Source organism: Oncorhynchus masou, chromosome 29, assembly GCF_036934945.1.
Source record: "Oncorhynchus masou masou isolate Uvic2021 chromosome 29, UVic_Omas_1.1, whole genome shotgun sequence".
In the NCBI taxonomy this organism is placed as follows: Eukaryota; Metazoa; Chordata; class Actinopteri; order Salmoniformes; family Salmonidae; genus Oncorhynchus; species Oncorhynchus masou.
Genome location: NC_088240.1, coordinates 87,326,533 through 87,345,551, shown reverse-complemented (window position 1 = coordinate 87,345,551; position 19,019 = coordinate 87,326,533). Strand labels below are relative to the sequence as shown.

The following is a 19,019-nucleotide window of genomic DNA, read 5'->3' as shown; positions in this document are numbered from 1 at the left end:
TAGCATTGTAATCTTATTATATTAGCTAAATGTAATCTTAGTATTTTTTCTTCAACTCAATTGAAAAACATGTGGTTTGACTTGAAGAGAGCAGTCCATTAGCGCAGATGAAGGATATCAAATATCTGAAAATATTCTGTACAGAGGATTGATAAGATCCCTCTCAATGTGTTCTCCAATCTAATAAACCATTTTAGAAAAAGGCTCAGTGACATTATCCTCGCAAGGGGAGGGTGCCAGAGTACTGAAAACAGGGTGCCAGAGTACTGAAAACAGGGTGCCAGAGTACTGAAAACAGGGTGCCAATATTTTTTTACCCCTATTTTTTGTTGTTGAAAAAAAGTATTACTTATTAAACAGAATTTCTTTCTCTGAGCAATTATATTGGTATAAAATAATAGACATTTCCAAAGATTTTTAGCATATAACGTAGCTTAGTATTTATTCAAGTCTGTTTTGCTTATCTTGATCAAGGGTGCCAATAATCTCTTGGACAAACATGATATTCTCGTAATTCCTGCGTGCATTAGTCTACCTACAGTTTTCCCACTTTGAACTTTTTGAAACCTTTGTGTTAGGGGTGATCAGGAATTTGGTTATGGGCTAAAATAACCTAAAACTATACCCCGAAGAAGCAAATCTGGGGGAGAGTGAAAGGTGCACAACATGTTGTTGTTCAGGCTTCCCAAACTGAGTTCAATGTTGTGTTGACGTCTTAGCCTACTGTTGCAATGGTTGTTGAGCACAGAGCACCCTAGTTTTATTGGATTGTTTATGTACTGACCATAAATCACTCTCAGAGAGAGAGACAGAGAGAGAGAAAGAGAGAAAGAGAGAGAGAGAGAGAGAGAGAGAGAGAGAGAGAGAGAGAGAGACAGAGAGAGAGAAAGAGAAAGAGAGAAGAGAGAGAGAGACAGAGAGAGAGAGCACGTTAAAGGTCCGGCATGTAAAATGTAGATTCCATTCAGTTCACTATGTCAGGGGTAGACAACGTTCAACATGTCTTTGGCGGAAGCGACCATTTGAGGAGCCATGCAAGCTCAAACACAGCGCTGCTTGGATGTTGTTTGCTGTGCCCCCTCCCGACCCCCTCCCGGCCCCCAATACATCAAGTCCCATGTCAGCTCCAATGACAGAGGCCATTATTGAGGATTCGCTAGAGAAGTTCACAGAGCTGTCATGGTGATGATGAACGCCTGGGTTACGTCCCAAATGGCACTCTATTCCATATATATAGTGTGCTACTGTTGACTGGGCCCGGTAGGGGAAACAGGGCTCTGGTCAAACAGGGCTCTGGTCAAAATAGTATAGTGTAGTGTAATGGGACTCCCAATTACGGCCGGTTGTGATACAGCCTGGATTCAAACCAGGGTGTCTGTAGTGACGTCTCTAACACTGCGATGCAGTGCCTTAGACAGCTGCGCCACCCGGGAACCCAAAATATAGGATATCAACATAGTTATGTGGACTCTTTTGCAATGAAAAGTTGCAAAAGAAATCCAATTCCAAATTCCTTTAATTATTAAACCATTTATTTACCACAATAAATTACAACTCTGATTAAAACATGTACAGCAGTGCCCTGTCAAATCAGAAAACATATATTTAGCACAGTAGATTACAACTCTGATTAAAACATGTACAGCAGTGCCCTGTCAAATCAGAAAACATATATTTGGACTGATTAGAAGAACAGGTATTTTCTTCTGTTTGCGTTGTGATATTATTGAGAGCCCATGAACACACAGTTAGGGCTATAGTATATACACCCGTGTGATGCAAAGGTCATATGATACAATATACACCACTTTAATGTAAAAGGTCATTTAATACAATATACACCACTTTAATGTAAAAGGTCATATGATACAATATACACCACTTTAATGTAAAAGGTAATATGATACAATATACACCACTTTAATGCAAAAGGTCATATGATACAATATACACCACTTTAATGCAAAGGTCATATGATATTTGTCCGTTTCTTTTCTTTTTGAAATGGGTTCAAATAATGCCCGAGGCAAGTGTTAACATTACATAATATACTGGTCCTGAAAATCCTAAACGCCTATTATTATTTACACCTTTATGCATTAACAGCCCAGCCTCACAGCCTGGCATTAAATATCAAATAACGATTAAGAAAGTATTTCATCAAATCAATCAAACTTTATTTAAAATGCATTTAAAATCTCATCACATGTTACAGTAAACCATGAGAGAATTAAAAGCAAACCAGAAGCAATAAAATAGATTAATAAAAGAGCATAAAACACAAAAGGATGCCTTAAACAATAACGTCTCCGATTAAAGGCTAAGCTAAAAAAAAGTGCATTTTTAAAACATGATTTGAAAAAGGCCTAAATAGGACCTCATAACTACAAAACACGTTTGAAAACAAAGGACGTTGTTAAATCATTCAGCACAAGGCCTTGTCGTCTCCTGACCCAATTCCTGGACTCACTCTTAACACGTGCCTTGATGTTCAGTCAGAGAAGGAAGAGGAAGCAAGACATCCCACTCCCTATTTTTTTCTGGTTCATGTACAGTCAATGAACTAAGCAGACCAGACCCATCCGCTAATGCACTGGTGCCTATGGGAGAGCCACTCCGTTAAGCAGAATTGAAATGACAACTTTTTTTTCAACGGTTAACGGCCTGAGTGGGACATCTTTATTTATTCACCATCTTTGGTTCAGTGACATACTCCTCTCAGCCGATTCCATCTTCAATGGTAATTTCCGGGACCAACATAGCAGCATAATATCCTATAGGCTATATTCATAAGGTATAAACCCTATAGCTACACGAAGGGAGTATGACTTACCATGAATTCATATGTCCGGATATGTAACTACACACTCATGCTCTCCGTTGAGCTGTGTCTGTGTGGGGGAGGTTTATCTACAGAACAATACAATATGTGTAGGTGGATAGTCATCTCTCTAGTCCCACTCACTGCCATCGCCATTGTGAATGATCCTCCTCCACACATATACAGACCTACACGTGTTTCTAACGGATGCCCAGTCTTATCCATCATGTCTTACTACTCCACTCCTTTCCCACTGCAACATGTCTGTTCAGGAATACTCGATATGTTATGTGTTTAGTTCCTGTTCCATGATAATAATGTCCCATAGCTATTTCCCCACCAAAGGGCCCAATGCAGGTATGGATTACATTGTCATACTGGTCCAACAATAATTCGGCTCGACTGATTATGATTCATACATAAGACAAAACATAACATCCATGTGAGAGAACGTGTTAATTGTGTTCAGGAAATCCAGGAATAGAAATAAGACAATGCAAACATCAAACTATTAACTGACCTTTCATCAATGCCATCTGTCTTCGATCTAAACAATTAACTTACTTGAACTGAATTCGCTGTACAACAGGATCCTTTCTATTCTACACAGAAAACGTCAAAAGAAAGTAACATATTATTTACCGTTAATTACAATTAAAACACTATTTGTAATGTCTGGTTATTCTCACTATTATATTGATTCCAAAATTAACAGGCCTAGTGCAGTTATTCTGCTACTGCTTGGTACTGCTGTTGATTTCAGTATCCATGTGGAATATTAAAGTATTCTAACAGCATAATCTGGAAACGTTTACTTTCCTGCGATAAGTAACGTTAGTCATCGAAGAGAAAAAAGGTTCACTTCTAGTCCACTTTTTTTCCTGCCATGCTTCCCAGGTGTCTCGTCTTGTCTTGACGGGGGGACAGACGGTTAATGTAGCTCCTGTCCACTACCCTGCCAGATACACATCACAATGAAGTTAAGCTTCATTCAACCAAAAATGTCACGTTGATTTATGCAGCTATATCTCGGATTGAAGTTGACACACAAACAATAATTCTAGCCGTAAAATTGAAATGAAAAGGATAAAAGTAAACTCTTTTTTGTTTAGTAAAAGTGCATCTGTAATAATAAATCATGTCTATGTTCATATATATTATTGATATAATAAACTAAAATTAATATTTTTCGATCGATTCTCTGTATTCCTCACACAATGTTTAACACGGGCTAGACCTGTTTTGTGGCTACACCTCGTATCTGAAAAACATCTGATATCCAAATGAGCTTGAACGGTTTAGACCTACCATATAAGATATACATCTTTGTTCTAAAATTAAATATGTACAAATGTTTTTCTCGAGTAAAAACAGTCAATATTACTGAGCATTACATGTGTTTGGATTATTAATGTACTGGTGATATGTTTATGATGAAATGATTACGATAATGTGTCTCTCTGATGACAATTTGATACTGCATTAGGCCTATGTGCAAATATAAACTTTAATCATAACAAATAAATCCCATTTTCGTGTAGCCTATGGGCTTCTCTCATGGTATGCAGAGAACGAAAAGGTGTTTTGTTTTCATATGTTTTATTGTTCTCCATCCGGGACATTTTGGAAGAGAATAACACACGATCTGCCTGTCGTGCTCTGAAGGCAACGCAAGATTGCCTATATTGCAATTAAATATCAAAACAACAATATTGTAGGTTATTTGAAACACGAAATACAGTAAGATAATGTTTTTAGAAGTTATGACAAGATGATACTAATATATATATATATACTAACGTTGTCATAACTTCTAAAAACATTATCTTACTGTATTTCGTGTTTCAAATAACCTACAATATTGTTGTTTTGATATTATATATATATATATATATAATGGTAGCCCAAAGACAGAAACTGCGTGGGATTGAATGGGATTTCTGCAGAATGCCAACACCCACTCACCTCTGCAGACAATAGACGCCGTGTAAAAGCAAATCCATTCGATTCTTTCTCGCCATCTCAGTCAATCCACTCTTTTGCTGCTATTTCCTACTAACGTTCTTTTGAAAACGAAAATGTTGTAGATTTTCCTTCCATTTAACAAAATAAAGCAGGATAAGATAACCCACCTATAGTGTATGTCGGTATCACTGTCCGCTCTGTGTAGAACATCCAGATTCAGAAATGGATTCCTATTAAAGAAACGTCCAAGTTGTGTAGTTTCCCCCCATAAGTAGCAAGTTGTTGCCGTCTTCCTGACGGCCACATATGATCTAAGGCAGAGTTAGATGGTTTAAATGTGTTCTTAGGGCAAGGAGCTGTCAGACCTTTTGGCGAGCAAGATTGATAACGTGCAGGCTTTCCAGACTCTTTGTTTGGAATATAAGCAATAAACAGCCCGGGGACTAACACTTTTTCAAAGTTCAAGACAGGGAGGAACACAATATGACCATTTTTTATTATTAACAAAGAATATAGATCTTATTGTTTCACTTCAAAGATTCTATGGGAGGTGAATGGGAAGGCATCTATCCAAAGTACTATACTATAACCAATTGTTAATATATTGTGCAATAGGCCAATTCTTAGGTGTCAGTAATACTGATGACAATAAAGTATTAAATAAGGATATGGTACCATTAAACTTGAACAAAGACCAATAAATGTCTAATTTGAGGTGTAAAACTCGTGCGTAAGCGCGTGGATCACATTCAATGTTATTTTTTCTTCAAAATATTGTGTCAGTGGCTACTCTTCCTGTGTCAGTAGGCCTATATACGTCTCTCATCCACATGCATTTTTCTATTTCTGATGCAATTCAACGTTGACAGATCTTGATGGTGGATTAAAGAGATTTGAAGCAGCTGCGTCTCCAGAAATATGATGCAAGTTTACAACCACGTGCCACACTGTAATATCTCCATACAATAGGAGTAGGTCACCAAAAACATGCAGACAGGGATTTCATGCATCCCGTGATAGTTCCACATGCAAATAGCACTTTATTCCTAATATATCTGTGCTCAATGAATGGCTTTCCATGAAGGCAACAAATGTATAAATAATAATATTTGTTAAATATTTTATACATTTGTTGACAAAGTCTGACATGAGAACAACAAGTAATACGTGAGTGAGTATTAAAGAAAGTCCTCATCTTTAAAGGTATTCAGATTCTTATAGGAAATATCAAGACCTACGTTTAGAATACAAACTTTACAGACGGTGCAAATATATTTATCTTTCTCTCTCGCTGGCTCTCTCTCTCAGAATGAAAAGGAGGGAGACTGCTCTGAATGTCTGCTCGGTTGTGTCTCTGTGTACCACTCTGCAGCGCCACAGGCGTGGTCAGAATTATTTTTCTGATTAACGAGTTAACTTTGATAATGACTTAGTCTTTAGTCGTTACATTGAGACATAAACCCGGGACAATGAGGCGTTGGATCCAAAGCACGCACGCACACACACGCACCGGCACACACACGGGCTCTTCTTAAATGGACTATCCTCCATTCGGGGACAGTACTGTGTGTAAATAAGCAGACTAGACCCTACCCCCAGAACTAGGCGTTACCTATCCGACTTTCTCCATCAATCACAGAGGACAGTGGCTTCTTTTGATTAAACCCCAAATTGTCATTGGGCAGAGGTAATCATGTGACAAGTAATATGGTCCAATTTCAACGTTGTCTCCATGAAAGCAATATAGTTTAATGGCATCGCTGTCCCCATACGGCCGTAATCAGCAACATTGTTGGAAAAAAAACACTTGTCACGAAATTTCATAATTTTCTCCTCGCCCACAAAATACGACCGGTGACTTTTCAAAGACAAGAAGAGAGGAGATGAATTACGAATTTGAGCGAGAGAGCGGTTTTATCAATAGTCAGCCGTCGCTTGCTGAGTGCCTGACATCTTTTACCCCTGTCGGTGATGCATTTCAAAGTTCATCAATCAAGAACTCGACGCTTTCACAGTCGACACTGATTCCTCCTCCTTTTGAGCAGACCATTCCCAGCCTCAACCCGGGCAGCCACCCACGCCACAGCCGGTCAAAGCAGAATCTGAATGGAGTCTGTAGCCCTCTGCCAGCCGCATCCCTACCCCCGGAGTACCCTTGGATGAAGGAGAAGAAAGCCTCCAAGAAAAACCACCAGACTACTGCCACAGCTACAACTCCCGACACTGCGCCACTTCACTTCTCTCCCCAAGGTAAGACATGATTGATTAGCCTATCTATTGCCTCTATTATATTTTAATGAAATTACAGTCGGGGTAGGTAGTCCATTAGCCTATCAAAATGCAAAGGTCTGTCTGGTCTCAACATTCTATTTTGGGGGTAATTCTCTCTCATGACTTGCAGAATATCTATTAGCAAAAGTGTAATTATTTGAACATTTTCAGTGGTCAGTGTGCTGCTGACTGGTGATGCAGTGGAAGAATGTTAATGTGTGACAGTAATGAAGAGTGATAGATTACTCTTACAGCAGGCCGACCGACCGGCAGCTGGCATGTTCATTAATCTTCAAGCCAGTCGGCCTGGTCCACGCAGACCCATCATATTCTGCTCCGGGCTCATAAATCGTTTCAGCGCGGTGTCTGTGCTCCCACAAACCATTTGCTGTGCGGCCCAGTAGAACCTCGATTTTTTATTTACCAACTGCCATTTATATATGTATATTCAATCATCAATTGCTTTTTCTGTATTGGTTGAACATTTCAAATGTCTTTCAATGTTTTTCAGGGTCGCCAGAGATTGCAGAGAGTGGTGGCGGGGGATCTCGGAGGCTGAGGACAGCGTACACCAACACCCAGCTATTGGAGTTGGAGAAGGAGTTTCACTTCAACAAGTATCTGTGCAGACCCCGGCGGGTGGAAATAGCTGCTTTACTGAATTTAACTGAGAGGCAGGTGAAAGTCTGGTTCCAGAACCGCAGGATGAAGCACAAGAGACAAACCCACTGCAAGGAGAACCAGAACGGCGAGGGGACATTCACTAGTCTGGAGGACGGGAGAGAGGAGGACTTCGAACAGGCTGGTAACAATGTAGGCCTACCCGCCGGCGCGCTTCTGGAGAGGGAAACCTGCTCTTTTCACCAGAATACCTTAACTTCACAACAACAGTCTCAGAATGCACACAATCACAATGGAGATTCCCAAAGCTCAACTGCTTCGCCTTTAAACAGCGATGACAAAAATCTGAAACATTTTCCTAACCCGGCACCCACTGTTCCTATATGCGTGTCAACAATAGGCCCGGACTGCGCATCTGGCGGGGACAATGCGCATTCCCCGGCCCTGGACGTCTCTTTGCAGGACTTTCACGTTTTCTCATCGGATTCCTTCTCTCCAAGTTTGTCAGATTCTATAGATAGTCCAATGGGTTTATCATCTGAAGGTTTCGATTTTTTCTCAGAAACGCTCACAACAATCGACCTGCAACACTTGAGCTACTAACTATTCAGGAGGCTACGGGCTACTAGGCTACATTTAGTACATTTTCCAACAACAACATCTTAGTTTAGGAAGAGCTTCCTGTCTTCCAAGTTCTTCCAAATAACTGGCTTCACTTTATATTTTGATGTAATTGTTTGATTGATTAATACATGGCTCCAATGAGGTAAGTTTGAAAACAATAAATTCATCAGTTGAATAGTTTTTTTTATATTGCCAATATTATGCCTCCAAATAATGATATACAACATCTTTTCATTTTATTTTTGTGTCATTTCCCGGTACAATAATGTTATAAATAGCCTATTTTCTTAGAATAAAATGTTTCTTATTTACGAGAGATATTCATCATCATGTCCTTCACTATTTTCCATCCACTTGAACGTTGATGTTGTTTTCATTACTTAAACAATTTGGATTTCATTTAGCATACAATGGGTCTGAAAATAATTGTCTCAATATTCTTAGAATATTCTTAGATTTTTAGACATTCTTACAAAGAATATTGTTGCAACAAGTGATCCTTTGATGATGAAATATTTCCTTCAGAACGGAAGGCAACACTCTGCATCCTGAAATATATCAAGTGAATTGATTGGTGTTAAATGGACAATAGTGAGCAGATTTGAGCATCTCATAAAAGGAAATCACAAATATAAACTACTAAAACGACACTGCGATAATTTCAGGCCAAAACAGTAACATACTTAAAATACGTCCAATAACAAAAGGCTACTTCTAATGACGTGACAATAAACATTCTCCAACTGTAGCTTGATTTGCTCTTGAATATTTTTCCTAGAAAGATTGATGATTGAATTAGCCATACGCTATGGACTAGAGCTGTTGAATGAGACATAGATTACATTGTTTCTGAGTCCATAAATCACAGTAGTTTATGATTGAGGACGTCATTAAAGAGATTAATTGCCGTAGTACATGCGCAAATAAAAACAATCTTCCTATTGGGGGATACCGGGAGTCCTCGGCCAAAAGCTGTAACTTTGTTGACGTTCTACAATTACATTTTATAGCCTATAAAACTTACATCTTGGGGGGAGGGGGAGTATAGCCTACTACTTCACACTACGTAATTCAATCCGCTGTTGAAAGAGATTCATGCTTTTTGCCTCTTTAAATCTTTATTTCTTTATTTTTATAGTATTGAAACTAACAATTAGTGTCGACTACGTGGTTATTATTTTTGAACTAAACCCCATCTGTTAATTGACTAGGCTATATGTTTGCAATTAACATATTATAATATTACTAAATAGACTGAATAATGTGCACTTGCTGAACGGGTAAATTAAATCCATGGCACTGTTTATTATGATTATATTTAAATATATGGAAACGTATTATGATCACTTGTCAGACTATTTTGGTTGAATATTTTAACACAATTCGTTGATCACAATATGACATGCTGTAATTCTAGCCTAGTCTACCATGTCAATGGTAAATCACTGCTCCGACAGGATGCGCTAAACCTGATAGTTCCTCTACAAATCGGTATAGGTCTAGTGAATAAAATATAAGATCGGGATATCCAATTAAGGGTACAAAATACTATTTTCTTTCATAATGACTAGGCCCTGTATCACAACACCAGACGCACTAACAATGGCATAGTGTGCTAGGCTACGCTAGACTAGAGCGTGCTTCTTTTAGTGGGCCTGCGGATAGGGGGATACGGTCAGACCACCGCCATTTTCTACAACACCATCGAACGGTCTGCATGCTGTCTGAAACTAGTTATGAGGTATCTTTCAAACAATAGTATGCAAATAAATGTTAAAAAAATAATCACATTTACGACAAATAACGTTCTTTAATGTAGGATTATATTGAACAAATGTGACAGAAAAATGTTTAAGAAAATTCATTTGGTCGGGGATGGACTAAATGTAGCCTAGTAGCCCGTAGCCTCCTGCCATACAATCTATAGTAGGTCCTTTTAAACTACATATTCATTATTGAGAGTAAAATCGACAATTGTAGTCTATGAAACAGTTTAAATTAAATGATCATCTCTATAAATCTAATCCGAAGAGTGCAACAAATCATGCTCTTTGTAGTCTTGTCACAAACATTCACAAAAGGTAGACAAGTAAGTGATTATAACTAAGATTATCTGGCTGATATGACTGATACATTTATTGGGTTGAAACCATTGAATCTCACCCAAAAAGTGCATTATTCCTTTCCCAAATGGCAACCTATTCCCTACACTGTAAAACCGGATCAATTCTGGCTACGCAAACATTTTGAAGAAACAATGACCTAACAACTTAAATAGCTGAAGTGAGCAGTACTACCTTCCTATGAGTAATAAAAATACATATATTTTGAGTAAAGTATACTTCAATTTAACTTCACCATTAAGCCACGCCTCCAATAATTTCTCAGTGTGTCTCGCCTTTTAGATTGAATTGTAGTTACCACCCATGACTGTATTTGTTAGTGACAGAGACATCGTTGTAGAATTCGTTCAATTTCAGTCCGGGGGCATTCACCAAGTGTGTTCTTAGGGGAACATTATAATTGAACCATTACATCTATCAAAAGGCTTAAAACAGTGGCCTGAAACGCATAGTTTACAGGCCACATCAGGCCTGCAAGTAGGGTTGTAAAATTCCCTACATTTTTCCAATAATCTTCCAACCAGGAAATTCATCAGAATGTTGCATCCCTTACTGTAAAGGACATTATACTGTGTCTTGCAAAGTGAGGTGTAATTCCTATTGGAATCTAGTCAGCATCAGGCTACCCAACAGTTGAAATGTGTATTCACCTGCAACCTACATTCATAATGACTGCCAGGGTTAAGAACAGTGGGAGGAAACCTAAGCCATTTCAACTGGAACAATTTCAGTAAGGGGTGCAAAAATCCAATGATTGGACTAGTTTAGAAAACAATTATTTATCTTTGATTTATTAAAATGTTAACACAATCACTGAATGTACATTCAAACACACAAAAAAAAAACTTTTACCAAAAAAATCCACCTGCAGTAGAGCATGCTGGTAAACATGTTCATTTGTTATCATATATCTTACAAATATTTAGTTGGTGTCTCATTTAGTTGAGTCAGTACCACAACGATATTAAGTAATAATGACTAGTCATTGATTTTGAGTACAACTTACTAGAAGTATTTCAGGTAAAAATGCCATGAGTTTACAGTGTATCTAGTGCACTACTGTTTTTTACCAGGGCCCCAATATCTCATGCGATTATTCATAGTTTTGCTCATGTCAACTCCACTGTGATGTACTACTGTACCCCAGTCCTGTCTGTCCACAACTCCATGATTAGTTTGTCCACAACACTGAAGGGGGACACAGGTGGTGAACTATCATTATGTGAGTTGTGACAGGAGAGATTTGAAGTGAAATGGTAAAACAATCCTGAGCCGTTTCAAAACACCACCGGAGTAGGTTAATCCCTGTAAGCCGAGGAGGCAGTCAGTCACTTCCAAGCTTGGCTTTTGACTTGAAACAAACTGTAAATGTAACACCTCTGAAACCTCAGCCCAATGCCCCTGCAGGGCCAATGAAAGTCAGTCTGAGGAACAATCAACAGAGCTTGGATCAAGACCCAAACTCACTTTACCTTCAAGTTGCCCTCATGCCCATGTACCTGCACAGTAATAACTGTAGTAACAACATTGTAGATGGACCTGAGTTCAAGTAGTATTTGTTTTTCTTTCAAAGTGCTTCTCTGGCTCAATGGAACCAATGGTATAGTCCCAGAAGTGTAAACCTTTCCCATCTAACACTCACTGCCAGTATAGGCTCAAAGTGTTTGAAAAAACCTGAATAGTCTATGAACCCAGGGCTGATGTAGGGCGACCTGCAAGCTGTCCACCAGCTGCCGTAGCCCTGCCATATACTTTTTGTCCTCCATTTTGTATCCAAATTTAAAAGTATATAGTCTTTTCACCAAAATGCTGTTGTTGACACATGCGAACACACACCCACACATACATACATTAATTCCTTCTCTGGTGCCAATCAACCAATGTCAGAAGGTAAAACATTGGTAACTGACCTAATTCAGGACCTGAAACCAGATGAAAAACACAGTCAGCAGCGAGTGCGGTGCATTGTGGGAGAGGATATCCGACACCGTTCATCTCTCTCCCTGGAAAGGTCAAAGGTCAGGCCACCTCTCATCTCCCTCACCACACAGGACGGAACCCCTGGCAGGTCAGCTGGGGGTCAACAGTGTGGTCCTATCTGCTGCTCAGTTAAAGGTCAACAGGAAAGGAGGAGGTTTGAATATTGGTACATTCTTACATTAAAAAGGATATTGTGAATGGTGAGTAATGAGACAGTCCTATTGTTTAGCAGGGCCCTTATTCACAGTATCTCAGCGTAGGAGTGCTGACTTAATCAGATGCCCCTCTCCAGTCATTATTTTGGGCTCCTGAGTGGCGCAGCGGTCAAAGGCACTGCATCTCAGTGCTAGAGGCATCACTACAGACCTTGGTTCGATTACAGGCTGTATCACAACCGGCCGTGATTGGGAGTCCCATAGGGCGGTGCACAACTGGTCCAGCGTTGTCCTGGTTAGGGTTTGGCCGGGGTAGCCCGTCATTGTAAATAAGAACTTGTATACTCGTCTCAGGATTTAGGCTCTGTCAATCCCAGAGGTCCTGGTAGGGTCGCAAAATTCCATGAACTTTCCAAAAAGTTCCCAGGTTTTCCAGAAATCATGGTTGGTAGATTCCCAAAATCAGAAAGGAAAATCCTAAAACCACAATTTCTGGAAAACCTTGGAATTCTGGGAATGTTGCTGGAACTTTGCGACCCTAGAGATATCAGAGGTCAGAGACAGCCACTCTCCCATACCCATCCTGAGTTGGACTGGTCCTGAGACAAGAAAAGAAAAGGGGAGGTTTCCTAGGGCTCTGGTCAAAAGTAGTTCACTACATACGGAATAGGGTGCCATTTCAGAAGCAGACAAAAAAGGTGTGGTGACAGCTGGATAGGTTCAGTCATCACTGCCTGTCTCACTCTATAAACTGTCTGAAAGCTCTGCCTCGCTCAAAGGACTTTAACAAGAATTGGGTGGCACGGTTTGACACAAGGTTATAAACAAGCTTCATAGAATGGTGACAATAACCCCATGCTGTGTAGGCTACAGTACAGGAGGTACAGGGGCTGTTGTTTTAGAGACAGACAAGACAGCAGAGGAGGACAGGAGTACTATGCTTCCCTGAACATGTATTGTAGCGTCATCATCATGCCCCAACTGTCTCCCACATAGGGCAAGTTGAGACGTAACACACACAGGGCACGTTGAGATGTAGCACAAACTCCCGACTGATTCACAATGGGATGACAGACAGTACATGGAATTGATTGGACAATACATTTTGATATACCAGGCTTGGACAGGACAGAGAAATTAACACCCAGTTGAGTCTGAGATCCCTCATAAAACATGTGGGTTTAGGAACCACGTTTGAGTGCAGTGTCTGGTAGTTGAATGACACTCAACCCTGCCATGGCCCCAAACCTCCCCAACAGACTGACACTGACTGATGATGCCCAGGTCTCTTTCCTAAACACACAAAAGGAGTAGAAGTTGTTTTTTCTTAGAGAGGGCTCTGTGCTTGCATAATAACAGTTTACATTGGCACAAACCAGGCATCCATCCAAGGAATTCTTATCACACCTACATGTGCTTCATCCCAAATGGCACCCTATTCCCTATATAGTGCACTACTTTGGGCCCCAGTAAAAAGTAGTGCACTATATAAAGGACTAGGGTGCCATTTGGGAGGGAGATATTATCTATGAAGCTGTAATATGTGGGATTCATTGACGTGTGGTATGATCTGCCACCACAGATCTGTTGTTCAGCGACAGTCAGAGCAGCTCCAGCACCTATTCTCCTGATTGGAAGAGAGCAAGTCTGATTCAATAAACTGCCATTTGCTGTCTGTGTTTACTATAAATACCACATTACATTTAAGATCTGAACAGAGAAATCATCTGTACGTTAATTATAGGTTGCCTACCATAACTCACATAATTGTTGCTTATAATTGTGGTGTGACGGGGGCCACGTAAATAAACCAGAGAGGGAGGCAACTAAACTACACTGAACAAAAATATAAAATGCAACAGTTTAAAAGATGGTACTGAGTTACAGTTCATATAAGGAAATCAGTCAATTGAAATAAATTCAATAGGCCATAATCTATGGATTTCACATGACTGGGGAAACAGATATGCATCTGTTGGTCACAGATACCTTAAATAAATAGGTATGGATCAGAAAACCAGTCCGTATCTGGTGTGACCAGCATTTGCCTCATGCAGGGCGACATCTCCTTCGCAGAGTTGTTAGAGTTGTTCAGGCTGTTGATTGTGGCCTGTGGAATGTTGTCCCACTCCTCTTCAATGGCTGTGCGAAGTTGCTGGATGTTGGCAGGATATGGAACCCGCTGTCATACACATTGATCCAGAGCATCACAAACATTTTCAATTGGGTGATATGTCTGGTGAATATGCAGGCCATAGAATAACTGGGACATTTACAGCTTCCAGGAATTGTGTACAGATCCTTGCGAAATGGGGCCGTGCATTATCATGCTGAAACTAAGTGATGGAGGCGGATGAATGGCACGGCAATGGGCCTCAGGATCTTCTCACAGCACCTCTGTGCATTCAAATTGCCATTGATAAAATGCAATTGTTTTTCATCGTCCGTCGCTTATGCCTACCTATACCATAACCCCACCGGCACCATGGGGCACTCTGTTCACAACAAGATCAGCAAATCACTCGCCCACACAAAGCCATACACGCGGTCTGCCATCTGCAACAGCACAGTTGAAACCGGGAATCATCCGTGAAGAGCACACTTCTCCAGCGCCCCAGTGGCCATCGAAGGTGAGCATTTGCTCACTGAAGTCAGTTAGGACGCCGAACTGCAGTCAGGTCAAGACCCTGGTGAGGAAGACAAGCATTCAGATTAGCTTCCCTGAGACGGCTTCTGACAGTTTGTGCAGAAATTCTCCGGTTGTGCAAACCCACAATTTCATCAGCTGTCCAAGGAGCTGGTCTCAGACGATCCCGCAGGTGAAGAAGCTGGATGTGGAGGTCCTGGGTTGGCGTGGTTACACGTGGTCTGCGGTTGTGAGGCTGGTTGGACGTACCGCCAAATCCTGTCAAATGACATTGGAGGCGGTTTATGATCGAGAAATGAACATTACATTCTCTGGCAACAGCTCTAGTGAACATTCCTGCAGTCAGCATTCCAATTGCACGCTTCCTCAAAACTTGACATCTGTAGCATTGTGTTGTGTAACAAAACTGCACATTTTAGAGCCTTTTGTTGCCCCGAGCACAAGATGCACATGTGTAATGATCACGCTGTTTAATCAGCTTCTTGATATGCCACATGTCAGGTGGATGGATTATCTTGGCAAAGGAGAAATGGTAATTAACAGGGATGTAAACAAATTTGTTCACAACATTTTAGAGAAATAAGCTTTTTGTGCATATGGAACATTTCAGGGATCTTTCATTTCAGCTCATGAAACATGGGAATGAAGGTTACGTATGTGATAGGTGAGAATTGCCTGTTAATTGAATGATTTGAATATTCCGCCTTAACACACATAATTGTGTGGAATTGATTAGAATGTATAAAATCATAATCAATAAATGTGTAGTCCTAGTCAGAATTAGGGTAAAACAATATGCCTTTATGGTATTTTAAACACAGACTGTCTGAGCTTGGTGCCGACCTGACTAGAGATTTGGGAGAGAACGGGGAGTACGTCCCAAGGACAAGGTCACTATCTCTGTCGGCTGGGTAGTGAGACAGACAGTGTGTGTGTAGCAGGACGTGTGTGTGTGTGTGTAGCAGGACGTGTGTGTGTGTGAGAAGTCAGTATAAAATGAATTGCTTTGTATTCTTGACTTTAGAACGTTCTGTGAATAAACCTTCTTGACTATTTAGCTGGGCCTCGGTCTGTTTCATTCGACCAGGATCTTACAAATTCTGGTTTGCAGACAGCGTAATATAATTCAATTGGGTTATGTAGCTAGAGCACATAATTCTCTTATCAACCACGGTTGTAACTACGGTTATGTTAGCTATATGGATCACTCCAAGGTGGAGTGATACATCCGAGGTGAGGATTTACAGATTTACTCCCGTATACGCCCGTGTCACGGCTGGAGCCCCTATATATAGACCCCATGGCCGCGACACACATTCTCTACATAATTTGAGGCCCCTCTAGCACCGTAGAGGATTGAGTGATCCATATAGCTCACATAACTGTGGTTACAGTACGTAACCTTCGTTATGTTTCACTATATTGGATCACTCCAATATATTTATATACCCACACCAGATTTAGTCAGTACTAGAGGGACCTGGTCAGCGGTGAAGTCCCAGAGCGGGACCGAGACGCAGGGGCCGTCAAGATGTGTGTGTGTGGAGCGGAGGGCCCCCCCCCCCCCCATATAGACAGTCAGTACACCCAACAAGGCACAGCATGCCAGAGGGAGGTCCAGACACCCCCGCCACTGCTGGGATGAAAAGGATGGTCCCCAATGCCTGTCTGACAGAACCTTCAGGAGAAATGACGGGTTGGGTTGGGGCGGAGCGATATACTCAACCCCCCAGGGCCATCCGGTAGCACTCAGAACTTACTGAAAGAGCATGGAGGTCACCCACCTTCTTCATTGAAGTAATCCCTACCAAGAAAGCCACCTTCATAGAGAGGTGTTTCAGGGAAGCAGACGCCAACGGTTCGAAAGGCGGCTTTGCCAAAGCTGCCAAGACCACATCCAGATCCCAGCTCGCCATTGATCGGGACCTAGCTGGACGCAGGCGACGAACCCCCTTCATAAACCTGGAGACCAAGGGATGGCGCCCCACTGGCCTGTCCATCCACCCCACATGGCAGGCAGATATAGCAGCCAAATACCCTCTCAGTGTAGAGGCTGCCAAGCCCTCATCCAAGCGAGACTGCAGGTATTGGAGGACATACAGGACCCCGCATGACTCGGCACAATCTCAATACCAGTGTACCAAGAGCAGAACTGCCAGCGCAACTGGTAAGCCGCGGTTGTAGCCGGTGCCCTTGTGCGCTGCTTGGTGTCCATTATCCTGTAGTCCCAACATGGACCATTGGTGCAGAGGCGGTGCGGCCTCGGACGCCACAGAGTTCCCCCGGCCTGAGACCGCAGGTCCGGTCTCAGGGGAAGTTGCCAAGGTGTCCCAGACAACAGGAACAGGAGAAGGCTGGACCAGGGTCATCTGGGCTACTATGGGGCCACCAGAAGCAGACGATGCGCTGCCATCCTGGTCCTGTCCAACACAGTCTGGATCAGGGAAAAGGGGGAGAACGCTTAAAGCTCCAGCCCTGGCCAATCATGAGCCAGAGCATACAAGCAGAGGCCCTGGTGGCTCTGACATGGAGTACCACAGAGGGCAGTGTATATTGACCAGGTAGGCAAACGGGTCCAACTGCACCCTCCCGAACTTGTCCCACAGGTGCTGCACCACCTGGTGGGGGGTGTAGGCTCCAGTGTTGGCGCTCTCCCTCAGGATGCCAGGTAAGTTCTCTGCGAGTAGAGACGCTAGACGTCCCTGACCCCAGAGGAGGTCCCGTGCCATAAAATGGAGGCGGTAGGACCTCAGTCCACCCTGATAGTTGATGTAGGCCACCACTGTGGGGTTGTCCATTCTCACCAGGACGTGTCTTCCTTTCAGATGTGGAAGGAAAGACTGCAGGGCCAGCAGTACAGCTCAGAGCTCTAGTGTATTGATGGGCCTGCCGCCCTATAATCTTCTGGTCCGGGAGGACCATGGCACAGGCCCAGCTCTCCTGCAAGGCCTCACAGAACTCAGCAGAGATGGGGACAGATTGAGTGATCACTGTCCACTAGTTTGATGTCCAGTGTAGTGGCTACCCGAGTGAGTAGGCACCTCATAGCCTCTAGTCGCTGGGGGCAATGAAACCCCACTGCCGGCTTCTGATGGCCTGTCAGGCCCGTAGCGTCGGTGGTGAACAGTGCCAGCACCGTCACCCAGGAACAGCCTATCACTGGCCAACAGGAAACAGCTGTTGCCATCAAAGCCATCAACCTCCTGACGCAGGGCATGCGCCCTCCGTTCAAGGTGGTCCCAGCAGTCTGACTCTGCCCCCGTCCAGGACTGGCAGCATATGGGCTCTGCCTGGCTCTGGCCACACTTCCTGGGAGGGGTACTGGGCCTAGTAGAGGGACTAACGGCTCGCGGGCACACCACTCCTGAGGAAGGAGCCCGCCTGAGCCTGGCCGTCCCACTCGTGCATGGCCCCCAATCACACCAGGCGCAGGCGGTCTGAGAACAACACACAAAACAGGCATCCAGTAGGGCGCTTCACCACCCTCTCCGTGGGGCTCAAACCCAGGCAGTGCATACATGAGGTATGCAGATCACCAAGGGGGATGCCACACCTGTCCTAAAGGGAAGCCATAAGCTCAGCCCAGTTAACAGGGCCACGGAGCAGGGGCCAACGTCCTGGGAGAGCTATGTCGTAACCCGCTTGGAGGAATAGGAACCTGGAGGAATAAATGACCCAGTACCTCTGCAGAAAACAGGGAAGACCCGTTTGGGAAAAACAGGCAGACAAAACCAGCAACCAGGTAATGGATTTGATTTATGGGTTGTTTTTTTACACCAACTGCAATATTACCTAGCTGGTTTAATATCCAA

The 19,019-nt window shown here is 42.4% G+C and overlaps 1 protein-coding gene across 1 annotated transcript; it reads left to right on the top strand.

Annotated features, from left to right (window-relative positions):
• The first annotated feature begins 6,535 nt into the window (after window positions 1–6,535).
• On the top strand, window positions 6,536–8,620 carry hoxa2b (homeobox A2b). Its single transcript, XM_064946751.1, has 2 exons — window positions 6,536–7,036; window positions 7,569–8,620. Exons 1-2 carry the CDS (start codon window positions 6,670–6,672, stop codon window positions 8,279–8,281), a joined length of 1,080 nt encoding a protein of 359 aa, XP_064802823.1. The 5' UTR covers window positions 6,536–6,669; the 3' UTR covers window positions 8,282–8,620.
• Window positions 8,621–19,019: the final 10,399 nt, after the last annotated feature.

Coding starts and splice junctions, on each gene's coding strand:
- hoxa2b (XM_064946751.1), top strand. CDS start 6,670: ATGAATTACGAATTTGAGCGAGAGAGCGGTTTTATCAATAGTCAGCCG. Junction 7,037..7,568: donor ACTTCACTTCTCTCCCCAAG/GTAAGACATGAT, acceptor AATGTTTTTCAG/GGTCGCCAGAGATTGCAGAG.